We start from the raw sequence: 27541 nt of genomic DNA on the forward strand, positions 1-27541 counted from the left end.
CCCTGAACATTTATGTGGAAGATGACATAAAGTGGTGTGGGCAGTTGTAGTCACTACCTTGCAAACAGGCACCTCAGCTGTAGCTTTCTCACTGGACTGAAGCAACAGTTAGTCCCCGAGTATTTGAGCAGTCTTTTTTATTTTGTTTTGTTTTGTTTTGTTTTTGCAGGGCAATGAGGGTTAAGTGACTTGCCCAGGGTCACACAGCTAGTAAGTGTCAAGTGTCTGAGGCCAGATTTGAACTCAGGTCCTCTTGAATCCAGGACCGGTGCTTTATCCACTGTGCCACCTAGCTGCCCCCTGAGCAGTCTTTTTTCTTGGAAGCTTTGGACGTAGGAGCCCTGATGTTGCTATCCTCTTCTGAGGGTGCACTTCAATCTTCCTTGTCACTAAAGAAACTTTCTATGGTCCTCATCTTTCTCTGTCTGCTCATCTTGCCCACCTATTTCTTGACTTTTAACTCCTTAAAGTGGGGTCCTGCTTCTAGGCTGAACTAGCCCAAGCTTCAAGGGGTCCAAGGTGATATGATTTAAGGAGTGTCAGGTTCTTCACTCACCTAGCCTGTGCTCTGGTCTGTAAATAACCCCAAGCCTACTTGCTCTTCAACCAGGAAACAAAATTTTGTTTCGCTGGGTTGATAGCGCCAACAAGGCTTTGTCCCTCCCTGACCTGGGCCTGCTACACAAGATTTCTTCATGGCTCCCAGCAGCTGGAGTAGAACAACTGAATTCTGCCTCAGCTCCAGCAGAGACCCCTGTAGTCTCCCCCAGCCAACTGCTTGACCCTCCTGAAAAGTCTTTTTCTTTTTTTTGTGGAGCAATGAGGGTTAAGTGACTTGCCCAGGGTCACACAGCTAGTAAGTGTCAAATGTCTGAGGCTGGATTTGAACTCAGATCCTCCTGAATCCAAGGCCACTGCTTTATCCACTGTGCCACCTAGCTGCCCCTCACTGGCTCACTTTCATTAACTACCTAATGCAACCTGCCAGAGGCTGCTCACCTCAAAGACCTGCTGCAGGTATGGGTATGGCCTAGAGCAAGATTTTCACTCTCTCCCCAGGATTCTCTAAGGCCAGCAAGAGCTCACTGGAACCAGTGGAACCCTGACACTTTATAAGCCCTGAACCAAACGGGAGTCACTGATCCAGATGAAGTCTGACTTTCTAACTTTAAAGTCTATGGATTTAAAAGCTATGAAGTCAGTCTCTAAAGGCAGATATTCACTTTGTTCTACTTTATGGTCGGAACTGTGGCCTTAGCTCTATTCCTTTCACTTTGTCCATCTGTTTTTCACCATATCTTTGTTTGCAAAGAGGACTAGATGAGAGTGTGTGGATGGGTGCTGTTGAAAACAACAACACAAAATCTTGAACTACTGAAAAAAAAAATGTGATTCACTGAAGTCATTGTGGATGAGAACATGGCTTCCCCTTAGCTGCAGGATGGCTGTCCTTCCACACAGTTTCTCTCCTGGGTCAGAGCAGCAGAGTAGCTAGCTGGCTCCTGTTTCTGCTCCCTGCACAGGCCTTTCCCTTTCTGACCACTTTTGGCTCATGTATATAGCAGCAGGCCTCAGTTCAGTGCCTGTGTTGGAAGGCTTTTGTTCACCAGCCTAGTGACCTCCCTGTCTCTCTCCTCTTTACACCTTAAATATGATTAATGTACCTGATTCTAGATGATCTTTAAGGATTCTTTCTCCTCATGGTCCTGGAATCCTATACTCTTATGCTAAGAAGAGTAAATGGAGAGAGAAGCCCACTGAGACATTTGAAGTCTTACTTTTCCTGACACAAGAAGAGTCCAGAGGAAGTTTTCCCTTCTTCTGCCATCATGTCCTACATGAAGAGCAAGGGAGACACAGGCTGATGGAGAAGGAACCTAAAACAATCAACTTTTAAAGCATTTAAAAAACAAGTTTATTTGTAATACAAGAGATTACAGAGACAAAATTGGAGGGGAAGAGTGGCACCTACTGTCTGACTCCACTAAGAGGCCTGAGAATTGACAGGGAACAAGGATGGGGCTTGGTTTAAGGACTTAAGCACCCCAGCACCCCACCCTCAAGAACCAGAGGGAAGGCAGGAAGGCAGAGAGAGGAAATTTCTCTAAGGCTCTGGACAGATGGTCACGGGAGCTTGGTCATATGACCAAAGCCTAATAAAAGGACAGAGGGCCCCATAAAAGGAAATTGAAGTAAAATTATAGATATGGGACCCATCGTTCATATTGTAGAATGAGACATCTCCAGCATCATAGTCTACGAAAATGGCCAGCTTGTGAGGGGACTGTCTCAAGGAGAGGGAAGTTGGAGGGGAAGTGAGGGCCCAATATTCATCATCATATAGCCTGAGAGCCCAGAAGCCATTCTCAGGGGATACAGTGACCACGCCTTTCTTTTTCACATCATCTCTACAAACTCCCAAGTCCCAGTCAGCTCTGTTCCCAACCTCTACCTCCCAGTAATGTCTCCCTGAGGTGATCTTCTCTTGTCCCAGAACACAAGGCAGAGAGTCAAATCTATTAGTGGTGTCAGGGAAACTCTGGGGACTTTCTCCCCGGATAACACATCTCCACTCCTCAGATAAAATAAGATCTGGATGTGCTGTGTCTGGATCCAAAGTCACATGCACTGCAAAAAGAGCCATGAGGTTAATGCTGGATCAGTCCTGTGGCAGAGGATTAATTGGACTCCCATTTTATTGGAACCCTATCTTATTCCAATCAGTATGAATCAGTTTCATATGATTCCATATGGCTAGTAATTATAAGTTCTGATATTAGGCCTCAGAGCTGTAAGCTGCAGATTGTAACTTCACTTGTTTAATCATAAAGCACTAACTGAAGGCCCTCCCACCCTTGTTTTTCCTTGCTATGGTGACAAAACACAGCATGGCAGAGGTGACTCAATTACATGGAAAGCCCCAGCTATTTTTGTAGCCCCTCCATCCCTTATCAACCCTCTATTGCCCAACATGGGGAGATGACCATGAGCACTTGACCAACAAAGGGCCCTGATTGCTGGCCTGGGGCTTGCTTTTCTACCAGCCCATGGATGTGCTCATCAGAACCTCCTGAAAGGTCAAGATAAGTCTGTTATTGTCTGCTCATTAACCTACTTGTCAACCAATGGGATTCTGTATTTTGTGTAGACCCTCCTGGAGGGTCAAGGGCAAGGTCTATCAACCAATGAGATTCTATATTTTTTGGCTACTCCACCTGCATTGTCTGGGTATCAAGCATTATAAAACCAAGGTCATGGAGGAAGGGGACATTTCAGATCATGAGAAAGATCTGAGGTCAACTTTATTAGAAGGGTCCGTGGACCTTTTAATAAAGTACCATTGGCTCAGAGCTCTGCCTCAGTGGTTTTTCTTACATATTGGATAATTTTAAACAGTCCCAATGGTGTACAGGGCAGGAAGGCCCAGGGGCTTGCAAGGGGTCACTGAGATGTGCTTAATTCTAAGGGCAGTGGGGAACCAGCTCAGTCTGGAGGATTTCTGGTGATTCCCAGAAAGAGTTGCCTAATTCAATTTGGCCTTAATGGTCATAGAAGTATGACTTAGACTAATGAAGTATCCAGTGATAATGGACTCCTGTCCATGGATCTTGGGCAATTGTGATGAGGACCATCAGGTCTCTGGCTGCTCCTCCTTCACTGACACCTGTATGGAATTTGTTACACCTGTTCTATTACCCTCCCCAAAGAGTTACCCATGCTTTCATAATATTCCTGAGGGTTAGAAGTCTGGGAAAATGTACTGAGGAAGTGCCCTCTTCCCTCTCTCATTCTCTCCTACTTCTGAAAGTCCCTCTATTTGCTTCAGAATAAGAATATCACCTCCTAACCCACTCAGAGGCAATAAAATCTCCATCTCTCTCTCTCTCTCACATACACACACACACACACACACACATACAACCAAGAAAGGAACAAGGTTGCTCACCCACCAGAGCAACTGGGAGTGAAACTTCAAAGAAAAACTCAAGTTATTTACCTGCCTGGAACTGTTCTTTCCTCCAGTCTGAAAAGAAACAACACAAACACAATGAGAGGAGTCTCACAACATATCTTCTGAGGGGCTCACAGCTTCACTCAGCTTCTATTTTCATGATCTTTTCCTAAAGGGTAGTGTTCCCAAGAAAGCTCTCTGAAAATACCCTGAACAAAGATTTTTCTCTCTCCCCACAGCTCTGCTCTTTTAGGATTTCCCTCTAGTTTGGAAAAATTGTGAGGAGAGAGAACATCTTGTATAAACTTGTGTCCCCATGGGAAACCATGTAACTATTTGAGAGAGAAGGATCTTTATCAGCTCCCTTTCTTTGGTATTTTTTCAGCATTTACTCCATTTTCTGTATGCCCTTTGGCTTATTCAATCCTTCCCATTTCCCTTTGCAACACTATACCATCCCCCATTCCCATCTCTTCCTTCCCTCTCCCCATTCCCTCAATCCATATCCTTTTCTGCCAACATTCAGCTCTAGAACCCCCTCCTCATAGAATTTCATAAATGGAAGGCAGCTCAGAAATCATCTCGGCCTCTATTTGAGCAGTAAACCCTTCTACAATATCCTGCACGAGTGGTTGTCCAGCTTCACCTTGAAGACTGGTAGCTATGGAGGGAGAATTCTCTACTTCTTTAGCTAGCTCATTCTACTTTGGAATAACTCTAATTGTTAGCCAACACCTCATTCTGCCAACCACCTTCCGTTGCTCTTAGCCCTGCCCTCTTGGGTCAAGGAAAACAAAAACAGTCTTTCTTCCTCATCATAGGTAATTAAATACTTGAAGACTGAGATCATGACCCCTTAAGTCTATTCCTCTCTATTTCCTTTAACTCTTCTTCATATGGTAAACACTCTCATGCTCTCATCATCAATGATCATTTTCCTCTGGATATATCCAGCTTGTCTATGTTCTTACTAAATTTTGATGCCCTACAAATGAGAGTAATATTCCTGATTATGATCAAGGAAGTGTAGTAGCAACAATGACTCTTTTCCTCTCCTCAGCCTCCTATGGCACCCCATTCCCCTCCTATCACAACATTTGAATATTTTTCCTATCTCCTCTTTCCCTGGAGTCTCAGATTAAGATTGGCCCTTCTCCTGGCCAACGCAAATTACTTGGGAAGTGTCCTTGATCCTATACACTTCTGACTCCTCCAGCGAGTTGCTCCCATTATTATCCCTACCCTTTTTTTATCTTCAACTTTTTCCATGAAGGCCTTCCATGCAGGCTAAAAATGCCCATATCTGCCCCATCTTTAAGAAACCCTCACTTAATCTTACCATTCTTAGCAGCTACAATCAAGTAACCTTCCCCCTGTTTGTGATTCAATTCCTTAACAACTACAGTTGGAGTCTCTACTTCCTCTCTTCTCATTCTCTTCAAAACTCTTTGAAATATGGGAAAGGAGCAAGAGTTTAAGCATTTATAAAGTGCCTACTATGTGCCAGGCACTTTGCTAAGCACTTTATAAGTAATATTTCTGTTAATTCTCACAACTCTGCAAGGAAAGTGCTTTTATTATCCCCATTTTACATGCGAGGAAATTGAGGCAAACAGGTTAAGTGGCTTGCCCATACAGCTAGTAAGGATCTGAAATCAGAATTTGAACTCAGGTCTTCCTGACTCCATGACCAGTGCTCCATCTCCTTTGCCACCTAGATGCCTCATATGACTTCCAACCTCATCATTCGGCTGAAACTGCCTTCTCCAAAGTAATCAGTGTCTTCTTAATTGCCAAATCTAATGACCTTTTCTCAGCCATGCTGAGGTATTTAAGATTATCAGTCACCATCTCCTCCTTGATACCTTCTCCTTCATAAATTTTTGTGACAATCTCCTATCTTCATCTCCTCCTATCTGTCCAAATGCTCCTCAGTTTCCTTTACTGTTTCTTCATAGCTCATTCACTAACTGTAATAGTTCCCTAAAACTCTGTCCTGGACCCCTTTCTCCTTTTGCTCTATACTATCTCACTTGGTGATCTCATTAGACCTATGCATTCAATTATCATCTCTAGGCAGATGATTCCAAAGTCGATGTATCCAACCCTAACCTCTCTCCAGATGTATGGTTAGTTACCTCAATTTCCTTCTTAAATACCTTTCATTTTAACCTTCTTTTATTTTTCTTTTCTTTTCTTTGTGGGGCAATGAGGGTTAAGTGACTTGCCCAGGGTCACACAGCTAGTATGTGTCAAATGTCTGAGGCTGGGTTTGAACATAGGTTATCCTGAATCTAAGGCCAGTGCTTTATCCACTGCACCATCTAGCTGCCCCCCCCCTTCTTAAATATCTTGAACTAGGTATCCGATAGGGATCTTAAACCCCACTGTCCAAATATCCAAAGCATAATTCATTATCATTCCACCAAAACCCTTCCCCGCCCCCCCCCTGTTACTGACAGGGGCACCACAGTCACTTAACCTCAAAGTCTCAGTGTCAGCCCCCATTCCTCACTATCACTCCACATATCCAGTTCCTCACCACATATTGTTGTGTCTACATTCACAACATCCCTCATATATTTCCACTTCCTTTCACTCAGATGGCCACAATCGTAGTTCAGGATGTCATAGACTTGCTGCAATAGCTTTTCAACTGGTCTCCCTAGCTCTAATCTCTCTCAGCTGCAACCTCCATTCAGCTGCCAAGGTGATTTTTCTACAGCCCAAGTCTGGACATGTCATTCCCTTGCTCTCCCTATTACCACCACAATGTTCTCTGGGGTTACATAGAACAAGTCTATTCCCTATATTGATGAGGACATAAAAGAGAAAATAATAGCATCTCTTACCAGCATAGAGGTGGGCCTTTCTCCAGTCTGAAAAAGAAATAGACAAACACAAAGAAAACATGATTGGAACTAGAGAGGAAGGTTTTTCATCAGAGCCCTCACAAATGTGAATGGGAGGAAGGAAAACCAAATTTCTTTTCTTTTCTTTTTTCTAGCAGCAAACATTTATTTAATTTTTTCCAGTTACATGCAAGGGTGGTTTTCAACATTCATTTTCATAAGATTTAGAGTTCCAAATTTTTCTCCCTCCCTCTCTTTCCTCCCCCCTCCACAAGATTGCAACCAGGATATATATGTATACTCCACAAGTGTTCTTTTTATCAGTTCTTTCTATGCGGGTGGATAGTAAGCTTCCTCATTAGTTCCTTGGGATTGTCTTGGATCATTGCACTGCTGAGAGTAGTTAAGTCATTCACAATTGCTCACTGAACAATACTGTTGTCACTATGCACAATGTCCTCCCAGCTCTGCTCATTTCACTATACATCAATGTTCGTTAGTCTTTCCAGGTTTTTCTGGGATCATCCTGTTTGTCATTTCCTATAGCACAAGACCATTCCACTACAATCATATAGCACAGATTTTTCCATCATTACTCAATTGATGAACATTCCCTTGATTCTCAATTCTTAGCCTCCACCAAGAGTTGCTAGAAATATTTTTTGTACAATTTTCCCCTTTTCTCTTTTTCACAATTACTATTGTTAACTGTTTCCCTTCCATCCTATTCCCTTCCCCATGATATTTATTCTATTTTCCATCTTCTTTCATCCTATCCCTCTTCAAAAGGGATTTGCTTTTGTCTGTCCCCTCCCCCACTCTGCCCTTCTTTCTTTTGCCCCTCTCTCTTTATCCCCTTCCCCTCCTATTTTCCTGCAGGGTTAGAGAAATTACTCCACCCAATTGAGTGTGTACATTATTCCCACCTTGAGCCAATTCTAATGAGATTGAGGTCTTTGAGCCAATTCTGATGAGTGTTAGGCTCATTTACTGCCCAGATTAAATAGATTACTCCACCCAATTGGGTGTGTGTGTTTGTTCCTCCTTGAGCCAACTCTAATGAGTTTAAGGTCTTTGAGCCTTTTCTGATGAGTGTAAAATTCATTTACTGCCCTGCTCCTCTCCCATTTCTTCCCCCACTCCATAAGCCTTTTCCAGTTTCTTTCATGTAGGATTTCACCTCTGCCCTTCCCCCTCCCCCAGTGAATTCCCTTCACCCCTCAATTTAACCCTAAAGATGTCATCACCTAGCTAGGTGACACTGTGGACAAAGCATCACCCCTGGACCCAGGGGGATCCCAGCCAAAACCTGGCCTCAGACACAAGACAGTTGCCCACTGTATGACCCCAGGTATGTCCCCCAGTTCCAATTTTTTATGGTTCTCTAGGGTCTTGTATTTGAAAGTCAAATTTGCCATTTAGTTCAGGTCTTTTCATCACAAATATCTGAAAGTTTTCTTTTTCATTAAACTCCCATTTTTTTCCTCTGAAAGATTATGCTGAATTTTGCTGGGTAGGTGACTCTTGGTTGTAATCCCATTTCCTTTGCCCTCTGGAATATCATATTCCATGCCCTCTGGTCCTTTAATGTAGAAGCTGCTAGATCTTGTGCTATCCTGACTGGGGCTCCACAGTACTTGAATTCTTTCTTTTTGGCAGCTTGTAATATTTTCTCCTTGACCTGAGAGCTCTGGAATTTGACTATAATATTCCTAGGAGTTTTCCTTTTGGGATCTCTTTCTGGAGCTGATCGGTGGATTCTTTCAATTTCTATTTTAGCTTCTTCTAGAATTTCAGGGCAATTTTCCCTGAGAATATATTGGAAGATGATGTCTAAGCTCTTTCCTTGATCATGGTTTTCAGGTAGACCAATAATTTTCAAATTATCTCTCCTAGACCTATTTTCCAGGTCAGCAGTTTTTCCCAGAAGATATCTCACATTGCCCTCTATTTTTTTATTCATTTGGATTTGCTTTATTGTGTCTTGGTTTCTCATAAAGTCACTGACCTCCATTTGTTCAATCCTCATTCCTAGGCAATTATTTTTATCAGAGAGCTTTTGTACCTCCTTTTCCATTTGGCCAATTTGACTTTTCAAGCTGTTGACTTTTTTCTCATGTCTTTCTTGCATCACCCTCATTTCTCTTTCCATTTTTTCCTCTACCTCTCTAAATTTATCTTCAAAGTCTTTTTTGAGCACTTCTATGGCCTGAGACCAATTCATATTTTTCTTGGAAGCTTTAGATATAGGGGCCCTGATGTTGACATCTTCCTCTGAGGATGCACCTTGGTCTTCCTTGTTACTGAAGAAACTTTCTATGGTCCTCACCTTTCTCTGTCTGCTCATCTTGCTTTTCTTTTATTGACTTTTAGCTCCTTAAAGTGGGGCACTATTTCCAGGTTGCAGTATCCCAAGGTTCAGAAGTCCCAGGTGGTATGATTTAAGGGGGATCAGGTTCTTCACTCACTTGGTCTGTTCTCTGGTCCTTAGGTGACCTCAGACCAACTTGCTAATCAACCAGCTTTGTGTGTTGTGGCTGTCAGCTCTGATGAGCCTGTGCCCCTCCCCCACCTGGGCCACTGCTACTCAAGCCTACCTCCTGGTTCTCAGCAGGGGTGAAAAATCCAAGTTCTGCCTCAGGACCAGCATAGACCCCTGTAGTCTCCCCCCTGCCCTTGGCTCAGCCCTCTCACCAGACTGAGCCTAGTTCCAGATGACACTGGCACTTCAGCTGATTCAGAGGCTCTGGGGGTCTCCTTCTCTGGTGAGGCCTTCCTGGGACTGGATCTGTGTCAGGGTGACTGTGGGGTTGGGCTGGACTCCTGTATCAGCACAGCAGCTCCCTCCTTTTGACCTTCCAAGCCATTCTTGGTTAGAAGATGATTTCAGCACATTTTTCTGTGAGTTTTGCTGCTCCAAGCATTTTCCTACGGTGTTATTTGGATGTTTTTTGGAGCAATCGTGTGATGAGTTCAAGAGCTCAATACCCTTCTGTGAAATTTAAAATTCTAAATGTGGGTCCTAATCTGTTCCCCCAGTTTTGGGGGAAACCGACTAAAATCACTGATAAAACGAGTTTAGATTTTTAAGGGTTTATTGAAATATGGAAAGAGAGAAATTGAGAACAGAATTCTTACAACCTCACAATCCTATCTTTCCTCAGCTCCTCTCTGTCTTTTTCTGCCGTCACCACCAAGTCAGGAACCCAAAAGACCCAGAGCTCTCCGCGCAGGCCCTCCTTCCTCCTTCCTGTCCCCTCCCAGAAAATAGGAGGCTCCTCAAGTTGATTGGCTGGTAGCCTTAATAGACAGTACCCATGAGCAAACATCACTTCCTGACACCAAGGAAAAGCCGCATGGCCTTGCCCTCTGAGGCATTCTCCTCATGGTGGAACTTTCCTATAGTAAGTCTCCAGTAGGTGGCATCATTCCGATCATTACACTTCCTCTGTCATCTTGGCTCAAAACCAAATTTCTGAATTCTAGATATTGTTTTATTAGTATCACATGCACTTTAATGCCTGTCTTTAAAAAAAAAAACCAACTCTGTGGCCTAAGCTGGATTTTCCTCTCACTATAACTTTCCCCATGTGCAGAAGTGATAACAGAGGACCGTTTGGAACTCCTAGAAATGCCCTCGAAATGTAGCTTCTTGTTTATTTCATCCAAACCCCTCATTTTACGGATAAAGAAACTGAGACCCTGAGAGGTTGAGTAACTTGCCCAAGACCAGATATTCAACGGAGCCAGCTCATACCAGCTCTTAAGAGTCAATTGTTGGGGACAGCTAGGATTCAGGAGGACCTGAGTTCAAACCCAGCCTCAGACACTTAACACTTCCTAGCTGTGTGACCCTGGGCAAGTCACTTAACCCTCATTGCCCCGCAAAAAAAGAGTCAATTGTTAAATTTTTAGTGTCAGAGTTACACTTCAGAAATCAATAAAAATCAAGGTTTGGTTCATTGTCTTGTCATTGTATAGGCTTAAAGAAAGTGAGGGGAAAGTGTTAATAATGCACATTAACTTAAAAGGATGTCATGTTCTTTTTTTTCCCCAAAGGATTTGTTAAACTTTTACTAGCACACTCCTGATTAGAACCCAAGTCACCAGACTGAAAACATAAGGCAATTTCCATTTTACCACATTTCCTTGGTTAGAGATCCAAACCTTTACCTCAAGCTCTTCATCTTCAATCTCCAAGCAATAGAGAATTGTATTTTCCCCCTCTCTGGGAATAAAATTGAAAAAGGAGGCCCAGAGAAAATACTGGAGTCACTCACCTGCATGGTATAGATCCTTTCTTCTCTCTGAAAAGGAACACACAGAAAGAGAAAGGCATACACACATGAGACAAAGCCAGAAACCACTGTTCAGAGAAGGGTCATCAAATTAGAGTCAGATTTAAAAGAAAAAATGAAGCTTACCAATTTCTTCCTGCAACTCAACTGAAAAAGAAATGAAAAGAAGTTCATTCTCTAAGGAACACTGAAAATGAAGAGACTTCTTATTAATTCCTCCAATCACTCTAGCTGGTCCTATCTGTCTCATCCCTACTCCCTCATACGTCCACTGAAATTACTCTCTCCAAAGTTGCCAATAATCTCCATATTGCCAAGCCTAATAGTTTTTCCTCACTCCTCATTCTCCTTCAATTCTCTGCAGTCGTAAAGACCGTCACCCTCTTCTCCTTCTTACTCTCTTCTCTCTACATTTTTGGGTCAACACTCTCTCCTGGTCTTCCTCTCACTTGCCTGACCGGTCCTTCTCTATCTCTTTTTCTGGATCCTCCTCCAGATCATTCCCCCTAACCTAGGGGTCCCTCAGGGTTCTGTCGGGTCCCTCTTCTCCTCTCCCTCTATACTACTTCACTTGATGATCCCATCAGTTCCCCTGGATTTAATTACTATTTCTATGCTGATTCTCAAATCTACCTGTTTTGCCTTAATCTCTGCTGATCTCCAATCTTGCATCTCCAACTGCCTTTCAGACATCTGAAACTAGACGTCCAGCAGACATCTTTTTTTTTTTTTTAAGTGAGGCAATTGGGGTTAAGTGACTTGCCCAGGGTCACACAGCTAGGAAGTGTTAAGTGTCTGAGGCTGGATTTGAACTCAGGTACTCCTGAATCCAGGACCAGTGCTCTATCCACTGCGCCGCCTAGCTGCCCCTCCAGCAGACATCTATCTCCCTAAACCTCTTCTCATCACCTCCTAATTTGCCTACCACTGTAGAGGGCAACACCATCCTCCCAGCACCTCAGATTTGAAACCTAGGTGTCTCTCAACTCCTCCCTCTCCAACCTCACATATTCAAAACCTTTCAATCTCTCCTTTGGAACATCTCTCAAATGGCCCCATTCTGTCCTCTGACACTGCCACCCCTCTGGTTTAGGCCTTCATCATCTTCACCTGGATTATTGCAGTAACCTGCTGGATAGAGAGGGGGAGGGAGGGTCTGTCTGCCTCAAGTCTCTTCTCACTCCAATGCAACCTGCATCTGGCCATCAAAGTGATTTTCCTAAAGCTCAGGTCTGACCATGTCACACAACACCCCCTTCCCTCTCACTCAATCAATTTGGGGATCAAATACAAAATCCTCTGTTTGATGTTCATAGCCTTTCATAACCCAGACTCCTTCTACCTTTCCAATCTTCATATACCACATATTCTGATCCAGTGACACTGGCCACCTGGCTACTCCTTGAACAAGACACTCCATCTCTTGGCTCCAGGCATTTTCTGTGGCTATCCCCATTCCTGGAATGCTCTCCCTCCTCATCTCTACCTCCTAGACCCCCTGGTTTTCTTTACCCTCTAAACCAAAATCCCCTTGCTACAGGAAGCCCTTCCCAGCCCCTCTTAGTTCTAGTACTTTTCCTCTTTTATTTATTTCCTCTTTTTACTTTATGTAGCTAGCTTGTATGTATTTGTTTACTTGTTGGCTCCTCCATTAGATTGTAAGCTACTTGAGGGAAGGGACTGTGTTTTTCCTCTTTTTATATCCCCAGCATTCAGCACAGTGCCAGGCACATACTAAATGTTTAATAAATGTTTATTAGGGGCAGCTAGGTGGCACAGTGGATAGAGCACCGGCCCTGGAGTCAGGAAGACCTGAGTTCAAATCCGGCCTCAGACACTTGTCACTTACTAGCTGTGTGACCCTGAGCAAGTCACTTAACCCCAATTGCCTAAAAAAAAAAGTTTATTGACTGAATGACAGACTGACTCTTCCCTCCTGGAAAATTCTTGCAGCTCTGGTTCTAAGGCTCATAAAGATTTGGTTAAATAAATGATAAGATAAGGAAACTGAGATGTGAGGAATGGGGGGGGGGGGTGAGAAGGAAAGGAGATAAAGCCAAGAAATGAGGTAGCCAGGGTCATCATGCATCAACTCACATACTCTTTCAGTTCACTCACTCACCTTCAGCTTCAGAGGCTTGGACCTGTGCTGAGAAAGGGGATGGAGAGACAAGAACCAGAAAGTTCCAGGATTCCTAAATCCCAGCCTAGCTCTCTCTAGAAGGGAATCCTTTCCCTGCTTGCAGCCATACCAGGAAAGGGAAAGCGCCCAGCCTCTGGGATCTTTCATAGGTCCAGGAAAGGGGGTAGAAGTAGATGGAGACCCTCGGGACTCCTTCTCCTATTAGATGGACATCAGGGTCAAGGTCAAGAACAAGTCTAAGATGAAGTCTAAAATGGGGGAGACAGATTGGTAGATTTTTTTTTTCCTGAACATTTGAAAAAAAAAATCTAACCTAGTAATGAGATTTTAATCTGTCCACTGGGATGCACTTCCACTTGAAGTGTCCCAGGCCTTTGATACACCTCCAGACCATTCTTTAAAAAAAAATGTAAAAGAGAAACAATTTGGGGGCAGCTAGGTGTCACAGTGGATAAAGCACCGGCCCTGGATTCAGGAGGACCTGAGTTCAAATTTGGACTCAGACACTTGACACTTACTAGCTGTTTAAAAAAAGGGGGAAATAATTCAGAGTTTCAGTTGTGAGGATCTTTTTTGGTTTTTTTTTGGTGAGGCAATTGGGGTTAAGTGACTTGCCCAGGGTCACACAGCTAGTGAGTGTCAAGTGACTGAGGCCAGATTTGAACTCAGGTCCTCCTGACTCCAGGGCCGGTGCTCTATCCACTGCACCACCTAGCTGCCCTGTGAGGATCTTATTAAAGAATTTGTCTACAGAGGGGCAATATGTATGATCATCAAAGAACCAGTCAGAGTGCTAATAAGAGCTGTCCTGCTGATAATCCTCATGGAGGGACCAACAGAGGGACAGAGCAACTGACTATCTGGGTGTTCCTGGGCAAGGGTCTGCTTCAGCTTGCTGCCCAATGCCCCAGATTCTAGGCAGGATTCCCAGGAAGATCAGGTTAATTTCAGCTCTTTCTCCCTCAGCTGCTCATAGGCCACACATCCCAGACCAAGAGAACAGACCCCAGGATGCAGCCCCAAGGTAGGGCATCCATTGACCCAATAAGCCGTGATCTCTTCCTTCCCTTCCTTTCTCACTCATTCATAGTCCCTTATCCTCCATTTGAAGGGCCTAGCCTGTGCTGGGAAAGGTGAGGGGAAATGAAGAAATCAACAAGTCAGGAGATTTCTAAGTTTAGGGCTGGTTGTTTGTAGGAGGAATTCTTTCCTACCTCCAGACAGGCCTGGAGAGCAGAGAAGCAAAGCAGAGCCCCCAGCCTCTGGGAGATCTCCCTGGGATAAGCTAAATGAAAGAAAGTGGGTAGAGATTCTCTATACTGGATGCCAGTGATTCCATTGATTCCCCTTCATTCCATTGATTCTCCTTTTCCCCTTCAGGGGACTATGTTACTTATTGTCCTACACTCATATGTCTCAAAAAAAAAATCCTATGTCTCTTGTGGCACAACCTTCTTCACCATGTTACCCATGTCCTTCTTGCCTAGATTTTCTTTTCCACCAACAAATTTGATGGGACCAAACAAGTCAGGTTTTTTTTCTTACCTTGAAGTTTGTTCTCTTTACCAACAACTTCTTTCTTTGAGGTAAAAAATTGTCTCTCTTTATCCAGGGACTTTGTCTCTTTCTTTGATGACCATTTCTCTGTATTCAAGGATTCCCTCTCTTTAGCCAAGGATTGTCTCTCTTTAGCCAGTGATTCTCTGTCTGCATTCAAGGATTCCCTCTCTTTTGCCAAGAATTCTCTCTCAGTAGCCAGGGATTCTCTCTCTTTATGTAAGGAGTCTACTTCTTTAGCCAGTGACTCTCTCTCCTTGGCTAGGTATTTACTTTCCCCCCAGTCCACTGAGTCTTTCTGCTCTTCTCGTCCACTTGCATAGTTCTCTTTATTCAATGACTCTCTCTTGGTATCCAAGAATTCCCTCTCTTTAGCCAAGGATTGTCTCTCTTTAGCCAGTGATTCTCTGTCTGCATTCAAGGATTCCCTCTCTTTCACCAAGAATTCTCTCTCAGTAGCCAGGGATTCTCTCTCTTTATGTAAGGAGTCTACTTCTTTAGCCAGTGACTCTCTCTCCTTGGCTAGGTATTTATTTTCCCCCCAGTCCACTGAGTCTTTCTGCTCTTCTTGTCCACTTGCATAGTTCTCTTTATTCAATGACTCTCTCTTAGTATCCAAGAATTCCCTCTCTTTAGCCAAGGATTGTCTCTCTTTAGCCAGTGATTCTCTGTCTGCATTCAAGGATTCCCTCTCTTTAGCCAAGAATTCTCTCTCAGTAGCCAAGGATTCTCTCTCTTTATGTAAGGAGTCTACTTCTTTAGCCAGTGACTCTCTCTCCTTGGCTAGGTATTTACTTTCCCCCCAGTCCACTGAGTCTTTCTGCTCTTCTCGTCCACTTGCATAGTTCTCTTTATTCAATGACTCTCTCTTGGTATCCAAGAATTCCCTCTCTTTAGCCAAGGATTGTCTCTCTTTAGCCAGTGATTCTCTGTCTGCATTCAAGGATTCCCTCTCTTTCACCAAGAATTCTCTCTCAGTAGCCAGGGATTCTCTCTCTTTATGTAAGGAGTCTACTTCTTTAGCCAGTGACTCTCTCTCCTTGGCTAGGTATTTACTTTCCCCCCAGTCCACTGAGTCTTTCTGCTCTTCTCGTCCACTTGCATAGTTCTCTTTATTCAATGACTCTCTCTTAGTATCCAAGAATTCCCTCTCTTTAGCCAAGGATTGTCTCTCTTTAGCCAGTGATTCTCTGTCTGCATTCAAGGATTCCCTCTCTTTAGCCAGGGATTGTCTCTCTTTAGCCAAGGATTCCCTTTCTTTCACTAAGGATTCTCTTTCATTAGCCAAGGGTTCCTTCTCTTTATCCAATGGCTCTCTAATCATTTGGTTTTGCTCCCAAGCTGATGTCTCTCTTTGGCAACATTCTCTTTGGCATACTTGCTGATTTCCAGTGTCTTCTCTCTCTCTTTTTTGACAAGTAATTTCTGTATATATCATGAAACAAATGAAAAGAACCACATATACCCAAAGTCCATCTGCTGCTTTTCTGGTGCTTGTAACTAAAAAATGAAAAAAAATAATTCAGAAACTCAGGGACACATATAAAATGTCTTTCTGTTTCAGAGTACTTTTCTCTTGAATGCCATACTTGAATGCAGCTCAGCTGCAAACCCAGACCCACCCCTTAGCTTATAGGCTCCATTAACATAGAGACCCCTGCTGGGTGTCCCAGGGAGACACGGGTCTTCTCAGTCCTTTCCACCTCTTTAGAGCTTGGGACAGATTCATAACCACCTTTTCTGCCCATGAGCTTTGTTTCTTTTTTGCATTTTACCTGAAAGGTCTTATATACATTGTCCCCACCCCCCTGCCCCTTTCCATCTGCTCTTTATCACCTATAGGAAGTGTCACTCAGAGACACCCAGGTTGTTACTGTAAACAAAATGTTCATGGGAACAGTTCTATGTAGCAATACACAGAGGAATGTAGCTCAGCTTCTCCCAAGGGAAGGTATTTATCCCAGGAATTCTATATGAGAGGTACAGACAACACAGACTACAAGGGTTCAAAGGATTGAACTGGACTTTGAAGGATACATAGGACTTAGATAAGGAGATAAATGGAAGTGATTCCAAACAGAGAAAATTTGTAAGAAAAGGCAGAAAGTAATCCACAGTTTTTCATTCTTTTCTATTGAGAAGAAAACAGTTAAGTTGGAGCAGGGGGTTTACATAAGTAATATTGGGTGCCAAAACTGGAGGGTTAAGTTAGGGCCATGTAATGGAAGACTTTAAATGTCAGGCTCAAGAAATGAAAATGTATCCAACATCTAGGAAATGTTCTATTTCAAACAGAAGCAGAGAAGGGGTTATGATTCACATTGGGTCTGGGCCACCATTAGAATGTTGGTGAATCTCAGTATATCCATTGCTTTAAATGAAACTGAGAATCACCAACTACCAGACCAAACATCTGAATTTATATTTTCATTTCCAGTGTGGCTCGTCCAGGCACACACTTTCCAGGAAATAAGACCCAAAATGGCCATCTCCTGAGGAGATGCAATTTTGGTCATAACTATGGATAAAGAAATTTGTAAGAAAGGCTATTCAATGAGCTAAGTGAGGGAGATGAGGGAACTGTGTACAGGTACAGAAGGGGGATTATGAAGCAATCCTAACTACTCCCCTGGGCTTTATGGACATCAATAGCTGAGGGCTGATTGACAATATGCCTAGGTATTCTCTGACGTAAGAGGTGTATATCAGCTGTCTCATTCACAGGAAAGAGTGCCACAAAGAAGAAGGGACAAACACCCCCACTGATCCCACAGGAAGTAGAGAGAAGATCACAGACTGTGATGATCATCAGATTCCTGAGATAAAAAAATAATGGAAACAGCCAACCCTATCAGTGACAGCAGATGTAACAGAGGTACTACTTCTCCTCAAACTGGGGGTAGGAAAATGCCAGGTGATAAAGGATAACTAGGAGTGGGAGAGGGAAGAACACCTTTCATAATAATTTAATATCTTTCCATTTATTTAGCACTTTGTTCCCACATGTGTTAAAAGCGATTATCTGAAATAAAAAGGAAACTGAGGGCAAAATTACCAAGTCACCTGTGATTTAATTTGTAAAGTGGGCATTCGCAAACCAAATCAGATCACTGACTCCTCAGAATCAGAGACAAGGAATAATTTAGAGATGGCTTTTATAATTAAAAAAAAAAAAAGAGGAATTGCAAAAACTGCAGAAACTTGTTTTGATCATAATCCTATTGGACAAGAAAGGTCACCTGACTAATTAGTGTCTCCCAGACTATGTCTATACCAGACATCTTTTCCTCCAGGTGGTACCTTTTGTAACCGGAGAGCATACTGGGAAAGAGGAACAGTCAGTAGTTAGCAGTCAGCTCCCCACCCCTTTCTTAAAATAGTCCATTACTCAACTTAGATTCTAGCTCAAGAAATAAAGGGGCTTATCCTCTGGCTAACTTTTCTCCAGCTGACAGAAAGGGAAACAGCCTGTGGTCAGCCCCACTTTCTGCTAGAAAGGGAAATTTTGCTTATAATCTTATGATTAATTTTTTTCTTCTAAATTATCTGCTACTAAATTACAAAGCCTTCTTAACCTATCTATTCACTACATCTATAGGTAACCTAGATTTAAGAAACTATGTTATTCTGGCTTAGCTGTTAGGACTAGCTTTTCCTAAGGGAACTTAATACTATAATCAAACAAAAATAAATCAAAGTAATCAATAAGAGCTGATTTTCTTTGTCACATATACTACAATTTATCTTTGTAACAATGCAACCCAGTTGGTAATACACCATTTTACTGATAAGGAAACTCAATTTTAGAAGGTTTAAGTGTCCTGTTTGATATAAAAAGTGGTAGACCCAGGAATCAGAGTCAAGTCTTCTCGCTCCCAAATCCCTGATTTTTCCATATTCATTTAAGAAGAAAGGAGTGGGAAGTTTGGGCTACATACTCAGGGATCTTTCTGAGTCTAAAGAAATCACTCTGTCCATGCTCCCCATCCTTGTCTCTCCTCCTTGAACAGCCTGGAATAGGTACCCATTCCCAGGATTTAGCTGAGTGTGAAATTAGGATATTTCAAGTGGGAGGTTGAGGAGTGTAAAGTGACTCATAATGAGAGACTTGGGACTCACTTAGCCAGGTAATTCATGTGAAACTATGGAGTGCAGAGGACTTTGCTTCCTTCCTCTCTTCTAGGAGTGGGGTCAGAACATGCCTATCTCTTCTTAAATCCAATTCACTTGCAAGTCAAAACCATCATGTCTTCAGTCCTCTTCCAAAATGAAGGAGAAACAGCCATCTCTTCCCACTGAGCTTGGCTTTGGGTATTACTTTCTCTTGCTATTCCCTTCAGTGGATAGAGGACTTAGACTTCTTAACCTGGAGTCAGGAAGACCGGGAGTTGAATTCTGGCCTCAGACACATACTATCTTTGTGACCCTAGGCAAGTCACTTAAGCCTCTGTCTGCCTCAGTTTCCTCAATTGTAAAACTGGAGTCATAATAGCACTTGTGCTTAGCACATAGTAGATGGTAAACAAATTCTTGTTCCCTCCCTTCCCTTTCTTCTTATCCCCAGACTTCTCTCCCCAGAAAGGGTGGAGATTCTTGCCTCAGGCACTCAAGTTCAGCTAACGCCAGACCACTAAAATTAGTTCATTTAATTTAATTTCAGTAAGCCATGGGCAAAGGAAAATTCCAGATCCATTTTAAACTCCAGCCTGTAGACAAGTTTTATACAATCTGAATTGTTTCAGTTGTGTCTGACTCTCTGGGACCCCTTTTAGGATTTTCTTTGCAAAGATACTGGAGTGGCTTACCATTTCCTTCTCCAGTTTATTTTACAGATGAGGAAACTGAGGCGAACAGTATTAAGTGACTTGCCCAGGATCACAACTAGTAAGTGTCTGAGGTTAGATTTGAACTCAGGTACTCCAGACTGTAAAGCCAGTGTTCTATCTACTGTACTACCTAGCTGCTCCTATCTCAGGTCACACAGGTAGTAAATAACACAACTGGCATTTGATTCCAAGCCCTTTGACCTTACGAAACTCTCTTTTGGACATATTGATTCTCCCCAGAGGGAGAAGCAGGAAGTTGGGGCCAAAGGCCGCACTGCTCTTCTCAAAGACAGGGGGTAAAGAATTAGAAATTATTCATCTGCTCCCTTAAATATGGAGGATATGATCAGATTCAATCTAACTTCTCATCACTTTCTCATTATTGAGGGGATGGAGGACTCCAAGCTTTATATCCAAGGTTTGACCCCTTTCTTACCTAATACCAGTTCCATACTGATCACACATAAAGAATAGCAAAGAAACCTATTTATCCAAATTTGTAGCAAAACAGATAACAGAGAAGATTTACATAGGAGAGGTCTTTCCCAGGCTTCACTTTGTCTGAGTCAATGCCCATTTGATGACTAAAAGCTTGGTAAAAATTGAGACCAAAAAATGGCCTAATTTACCATCACAAAAATAAATACCCAACCACACAGTGAAATGGCACTCAGATTAACTGAGAGAAAAAGGGAGAGAAAGAGAGTTCCAGATCTCACCCAAGGGAAAACTCCCTAAATTTTCTTATGTAGCAAGTTAGGAACAGGGACATGATGGGGACTACCCACTCCTTTCATGTCTTTCCAGAATCTTTTCTGCAATGAGGGTTAAGTGACTTGCCCAGGGTCACACAGCTAGTAAGTGTTAAGTGTCTGAGGCTGGATTTGAACTCAGGTCCATCCTGAATCCAGGGCCAGTGCTTTATCCACTATGCCACCTAGCTGCCCCCTTATATATAGCACTTTAAGGTTTGTAAAGCATCTCTTTTAATCCTCACAAAAACCTCCAAGTCCAGCACTCTTACCTATTTACCCCCAGCTACTATAGCTATTAAACGGCATTATATCATATACATGTCTGGAATGCTCTTCCTCTTCTTGGTTTCCTTGAGCATTTAGCTCAAGTCCTACCTTCTGAGGGCCCTTCCTTGTCCCTCCAGCTGCCACTGTGTTCTCCTCCAAAGTTACCTTGTATCTTCTTTGAATGTGTCTTATACCTACTATATGTGTACATATTGTCCTCCCCATTCGATTTCAAGCTCCTTGAGAGTAGTGAGGTTTCTCTTTTGGTTTTGTATGCTCAACGTTTAGGATAGTGCCTGGCACATGGAAGTTAAAGAATAAATGTTTATAAACTGAGTGATTGATTGATGATCTCATTCGATGCTGATAACAACCTGGTAAGGCTGCTCATATAAAGTATTATTATCCCTATTTCCCAGGTGAGGAAACTGAATTTCTTTCTTTTTTTAATAAAAGCATTTTATTATTTTCCAGTTATATGTAAATAGTTTTCAACATTTGTTTATATAAGATTTCCAATTTCAAATTTTTCTCCCTCCCTCCCCTCCCTCCCCCCAGAAACTGAAGTGCTGAATATGGAGTCAGAAGACCTGCAGCGAAACCCCAGGTCTTCCACCTTTATGAGACTTTAGGGAAACTGCAGGATGAATGCCTAAAAGGCATTGCAGAATGGGGGGAAAAGCACTTTATATGCATTATTTCATTTGATCCTCACAATAACCCTGTAAAGTAAGAAGCATTATTATCCTTATTTTGCAGAAGAGAAAATTGAGGCAAAAAAGAAGTAAAGTGATTTGCCCAGGGTCATGCAGTTAGTGTCTGAGGTAATGTTTGTGCTCAGGTGTTCCTGACTCCAAGTATAGCACTCTATCCATTGCACCATCTACCTACTCTAACTTTTCTAAGCTATAACAAGGAATCAATCCAATTTTATAAGACTAAGAGCCATTCTCTAATTGATAAATGATCAAAGGATCATGAACAGAAAGTTTTCAAGGGAAGAAATCTAAGTGACCAATAGTCACTTTTTAAAAATATTCCAAATTATGTATTAATAGAAAAATATAAATTAAGCAAATGAGGATTCATCTCACACACATCAGATTGGAAAATGACAAATGTCAGGATTGTAGGAGAGGTAAAAGGCACATTAATATAATATTGTTGGGACTGTGAATTGGTATTCTCTAAAGTAATTTGGAACTATGCCCCCAAAAGATACTAAATTGTGTATATTGTTTGACCTAGGCTTATACTCCAGTGAGATCAAGGAAAAGAAAAATAATTAATTTTTAAAAAAAGAGGAAAAGAACTCCTCTGTATAAAAATAATTTAGCAGCTTTTTGTTGGGGCAAATAAAAGGAAACTATGGGGGTGCCTAAAAATTGCAGAATGACTGAACAAATTATGGCATATGAATATAGTGGAAGGCTACTGTGCCTGTACTAAATAAGGAAAGAGAGTTTCAGAGAAAACTGGGAAGATTTATAAGAACCAATGCACAGGAAAGTGAATAGAACCAAAAGAACAATTTTTAAAAGGACAACATGTTAAAAATGTTGACCAAATACAATTCCAGAAGACTGATGATGAAGTATGCTACCTATATCCTGACAGAAAGCTGATGGATACAAGATGCAAAACGAAATGTACATTTTTGGCCATGGCTACTTTGGGGATTTGTTTACTTGACTATGCATAGTGGATACAAGGGTTTGATTTGTTTTCCTTTTTTTTTTTCCAATGTGACTGGGAGGGAGAGAAAATAAATGCTTGTTAATGTTTTTAATTTAATTTTTAAACAAGTAAAAGAAAAAAAGCTGAGTCATCTACAATATCATACTTGACCAGGCATTTAGAATGTGAAAAAAATTTCAATAAATTGTTATTAATTGAGTTACTATTATGTGCTCACCGAAATATCAGGATATAAACTGTGTACAGGGCACTCTCAAAACAGAGTTTTTGTTTCCCCTTGGCCTCTCCTTGGGAGAACCAGGGTTCCAGAGTTTTATGTCACTATGATGGTATCTGAGATTCTCTGCCCCCCATGACCTTTCTACCCCCAGAAGAAAGAGGTCATAGATTTTCAGATTTTAAGAAAAGGTAATAAGAATGTTTAGCATATAGACATTGAACTAAATATCAAAGGAAAAAGGACAAGATCTTAAAAGTAGACTATAAAACAAAAACAAAAAAAAGTAGACTATAGGTTTCTGTGATTAAGAAATGGAAATAGTGGAAATAAAATCAATTACTTGAATATATCCCCGAGAAACAAAATGCTAATTATTGTGGGGGGGGGTAATAACTTACCAAGTTCTTCATCAAGCTTTTCTGAAAAAACAAAAAATAAATGTATTTGATGAGGATCAATTAAACCCAAAATTAACATTTGCAGAGTTAAGAAATGGCAGCAAAATTAATTATCTTTCTTAATATATCTTATAAAGGATATGAAAGGACCGTGTTAACAATAATTTTGGGCACAGTACATGATTACATTGCTAATTATGGCTCCTCTCTAATCCACAAAGCCTAGAGTATAAGGGAAAGAGAAGTAAACCATTTTCTCTCCTAAACCACAATGCATCCACAAATTTGGTGCTTCTTTGATAGTGGGAACTTAAATTCCGCACACCCCTACTAATTCCTTGCTATTTTCCCCCTTAGAGTGAATTTCTCCCTCAGGGATCCAAGTCTCTGATGAAATTTCAGAAAGCCCTCTTTTTTCCCCATCGCCTTCCAGCCACAGTAACCCCTTTACCATTCTGCTCACTGACCTGAGATGGAAATGAAGGACACCTTCTCCTCACCCAGCACAGGATTATAGATAGAACAGGACACATTTCTCACAGAACTGTCTTCTCTAACCTCAAGGGACATCTCCACATCAAATAGCCCATCAATGAATAGGATCTGAATCTTTGAGAAAAGTGGTTCTTCTCCCCCAGTATTTTTCCACTTTGCCTGGGGTTCTGGGAACCACCCCCTTGAGTTGCATACTAATCGGATCCTTTTGTCCACAGGCCCCTCCATTCGAATAGAAGGGTCAGTGCCAAGACCTGGGGAACAAAAGCAATCAACTTGAGTTCTAAGAGCTCTAAAAAAAAAAACCATTGTCCCTCACACCTTCTGCCTTCCCCTTCCCCTTCCCCAGCCGGTTCCCTGGGCTTTTCAGTTCAGTCTGTAAGGTCACTGACCCTATTAAGTGCCAGTAGAAAAGAAAGAAAAATAGGGGCAGCTAGGTGGCACAGTGGATAAAGTACTGCCCCTGGATTCAGGAAGACCTGAGTTCAAATGTGACTTCAGATTCTTGACACTTACTAGCTGTGCGACCCTGGGCAAGTCACTTAACCATCATTGCTTCCCCCCCCCCCAAAAGAAAGAAAAATGAATGAGTATGGGAGTCAGCCAAGAACAATTATCCCCATTAGACAGAGGGGAAAAGAGTGGAGAAGGGAGGGAAGAGGCCAGGATTGGTCCAGGATCACCTATCAAATTGGCATCAGGGCTTTGGTTGGATTCCTGCCCTTCCCTCTGCTGGGGTACTTCTCTGTTCCCAAAATGAAACTAAGAAAAGTGCTAGATCACTCAGTGGAAACTTAGTGACAAGGACATCACATATTTACAGGTAGAAATATATTGATGAGAACAGACTCTGATAACTTGAAATTCACTCTAAAAGTTTTTTATGGTATTGGTGTGTTCCATTGGTCTCCATTAATTCAGTTAAGGCAGGATTGTCCCTGGGTCTTTTCATTTGATACAAAACTGTTTTAACAGGGTAAAAATCTTTTCCAGATTTCTCATTTTACAAAGAAAAAAGTGGAAACTTCTCAAGGTTAAGTTTCTTGCACAAATTATACAACTGCATTGAATTTTCATTCAAGTTCTGAAAAAAAAGGTTATTTTGTAAACTGCTGTGATCTTCATTTAAGAACAAGGATTTGTTGAAGTAGCCTATTTTATATTTTCCCTAAAAGTATGCAGTGCATTATTAATTTCTGGGAAATTTCTAGTAGATAATTTGAAAGATTTGTAACTTTCCCCATTTTCTGGTATGTGCAATAAATCAAGCAACAGAAGTTAAGGAATACAAATATAATGTTGAATTAAATGAGCCTATGTTTAGCTTAAAGCTTAGTTACTGTCTTAGCTATTGATATGGTTTATAAATAAAATTTCTTTATGAAGATTAAAAAAACAATCATAAAGCTAATTAGTGGTACCAAGCCAGTCATCTCCCCTTTTGCAAAGTTCCCAAAGAAATTGTTTACTTGGGCTCAGCTAGGTGGCACAGTGGATAAAGTACCAGCCCTGAATTCAGGAGGACCTGAGTTCAAATTCTACCTCAGACACTTGACACTAGCTGTGTGACCCTGGGAAAGTCATTTAACCCCCATTGCCCTGAAAAAAAAAGGGAAAAAAAAAGAAATCATGTATTACTGTTTTCTTAGAGTTATGTGGGTGTTTTAATCACCTCTATAAGAATATGAGCTCCATGAGGACAAAATCATGTTTTATTTATATATAGTTGTATCATCCACAGGACTGGAGAACATAATGGGCATTTAATAAATTTTGACTAAATGGAATTGGACAGAAATGAATTTAATTCAGTTCACCATTTTTCAAATAGCACAGACAAAAATATTAGCAAACTGTGAAAAGAAATAGAAGGAACCAGAAACTGATCCACTGCTATTTCTGACAAAACCACAGAGTAGGTCATATGGACAAAAATTTGGTAACTGAGATGTTCGTAAAAGAAATTACTTCCACTACCTGCCCACTTGGAATGGAAAAAAAAAAACACTCTAATTTTTTCAGCCATTGGAAATGTAAAAGAAAACCCAGCAACTCACTTGTTACTATCACTTTTAATTGAACTTCTCCATATTCATGGTTTTCCTGAAATCGGCACCAATATTGTCCATTGTCTGATGTCCTGACTCTTTGGATTCGCAGGGCCACATTCCCTTCAGCAATAGTATCCTTCATAAGCTCAGTCCTTCCTCTGTACTCCACCGCTTGCTCTTCATCTTGAGCCTTCTCATCCCGGTACACATAGATAGCATCAGAGAAGTGAGATTGGAACCATCTCACCTCCATGTTCTTGGCACTCATCTTAGGGGAGAGGTGACAAGGTAACAGGACATCTTCGCCCAGCTTAACAAGAATAGGCTCAGCAGGTCCTATCACTGTGAACTGGTCTATTTGGTACAGCAGAAAACAAGGAAAAACCAGAGATGAGTTGGTAGTGGGTTATCATGAGTATGAAACTAGAGCAAAAAGATATATCCACCACCATGGTGGTTTCCAGTGATTACTGGAATAGGGCGTAAACAGGGACTCCTACAGCCGCCAAATAAAGTAAACCTCAGAGGAAACATTAAAAATCAAAGAAAAATATGAAAGACAAGGTCAAAAAGGGAATATGGCTAACTGGAATCCCAATTCAGTTAACGATATACTATGAAGCCTGCCCAAAAACTGTCCCAAGAAAGCACATACAAAATGCACTCTGAACAATAGGACACTGAAGTTATCAAAACATCATGATGGTGTTTTCATAGGGTAGACATGTAGAAATCAGGAAGCAGAATTTATTTTTAAAGAGGGAGGCAGGGGCAGCTAGGTGGCACACTGGATAGAGCACCAGCCCTGGATTCAGGAGGACCTGAGTTCAAATCCGGCTTTAGACACTTAACACTTACTAGCTCTGTGACCCTAGGCAAGTCACTTAACCCCAATTGCCTCACCAAAAAAAAGGGGGGGGCAGCTAGGTGGCACAGTGGATAAAGCACTGGCCCTTGGATTCAGAAGGACCTGAGTTAAAATCTGGCTTCAGTCACTTGACACTTACTAGCTATGTGACCCTGGGCAAGTCACTTAACCCTCATTGCCTCACAAAAAGAGTCACTGAAGAGCAATCCATGAAGTCTTCCCTAATCCCACTAGTTGTCATTGCTCTTCTTTTTCAGCTTATATTGCTTGTGTACATATTGGATCACCTCAGTAGATCTTTGAGTACTCTGTTGATTTTTGCCCTTGTGTCTCTAGTGCCTAGGGTAGTGCTTTCAATACAGCTAAGTCCCAAATAATCAATCTCCAGATATGGCTGCCTATGTTCATATTGTACTATTCAAAGTTATAATTATCCAAAATACAGTAGTTATTTCCAGCACAATGTGGGACTTCAAATAATGTAAACACTTAGGGAATCCATTGTTCATACTACCTAGCTATATAGCAGGTGCTCTCTTCTTCCTTTTCCTTTTTTTTTTCCTCTTTCTGAAACTCTTTGCTATAAATGATGGCCCTCTGGGAAAGATGAGAGGAAGAAAACAGAGTAAAGGATAGGTAATGTCACTACAAAAAATACCAATAATTATCTATTAGAATTATTTTTTTGAAAAAGAAAAATTAATCAATAAATTGGTGATTGCCTTGCAAATTCATCTACTGTGAAGTTTGTTTAGTTGTCTGACTCCTCATGACTTAGTCGTCCTTGAAACTGTCCAGTTGGTATGGTTACAAGGTTAAAAAAAACAAATACTAAGCTAGAGGGAACCACAACCAGAGACAGAGCAGCCTAGGATTCTTCCATCATGTACTAGTTTCCTATGAGTGGATCTTATCAATGGGGTGGAAGAATTCATCTCTACACATAGTCCTAGGAGTAGGATCATATCTGCTACAATGAACTGTTAGGAAGCCTTCAGTTTTCCCAGGGGGATTCTTGACTGGGTTGACTATGAATTCCATTAACTTGAAGAGAAGGAGAGAGAAAAAATACTCACCTGAAGGTCTCATGAGCAGAAGTATAATAAAGATTACTATGGGAACAGTGACACTGTGCACAGTCCAGGATGTGACAACCGCCAT

General features: G+C 41.7%; 1 protein-coding gene across 1 annotated transcript; it reads right to left on the minus strand.

Annotated features, from left to right (window-relative positions):
* Window positions 1-1958: 1958 nt before the first annotated feature.
* Window positions 1959-27541, minus strand: LOC122754921 (butyrophilin subfamily 2 member A1-like). Its single transcript, XM_044003353.1, has 10 exons — window positions 27457-27541; window positions 25519-25866; window positions 23434-23715; window positions 22967-22987; window positions 14791-16302; window positions 11229-11249; window positions 11085-11111; window positions 6805-6831; window positions 3998-4024; window positions 1959-2628 (listed from the first exon to the last, which is right to left on the minus strand). Exons 1-10 carry the CDS (start codon window positions 27539-27541, stop codon window positions 2105-2107), a joined length of 2874 nt encoding a protein of 957 aa, XP_043859288.1. The 3' UTR covers window positions 1959-2104.

This window comes from Dromiciops gliroides, chromosome 4, assembly GCF_019393635.1.
Source record: "Dromiciops gliroides isolate mDroGli1 chromosome 4, mDroGli1.pri, whole genome shotgun sequence".
Classification (NCBI taxonomy): domain Eukaryota; kingdom Metazoa; phylum Chordata; class Mammalia; order Microbiotheria; family Microbiotheriidae; genus Dromiciops; species Dromiciops gliroides.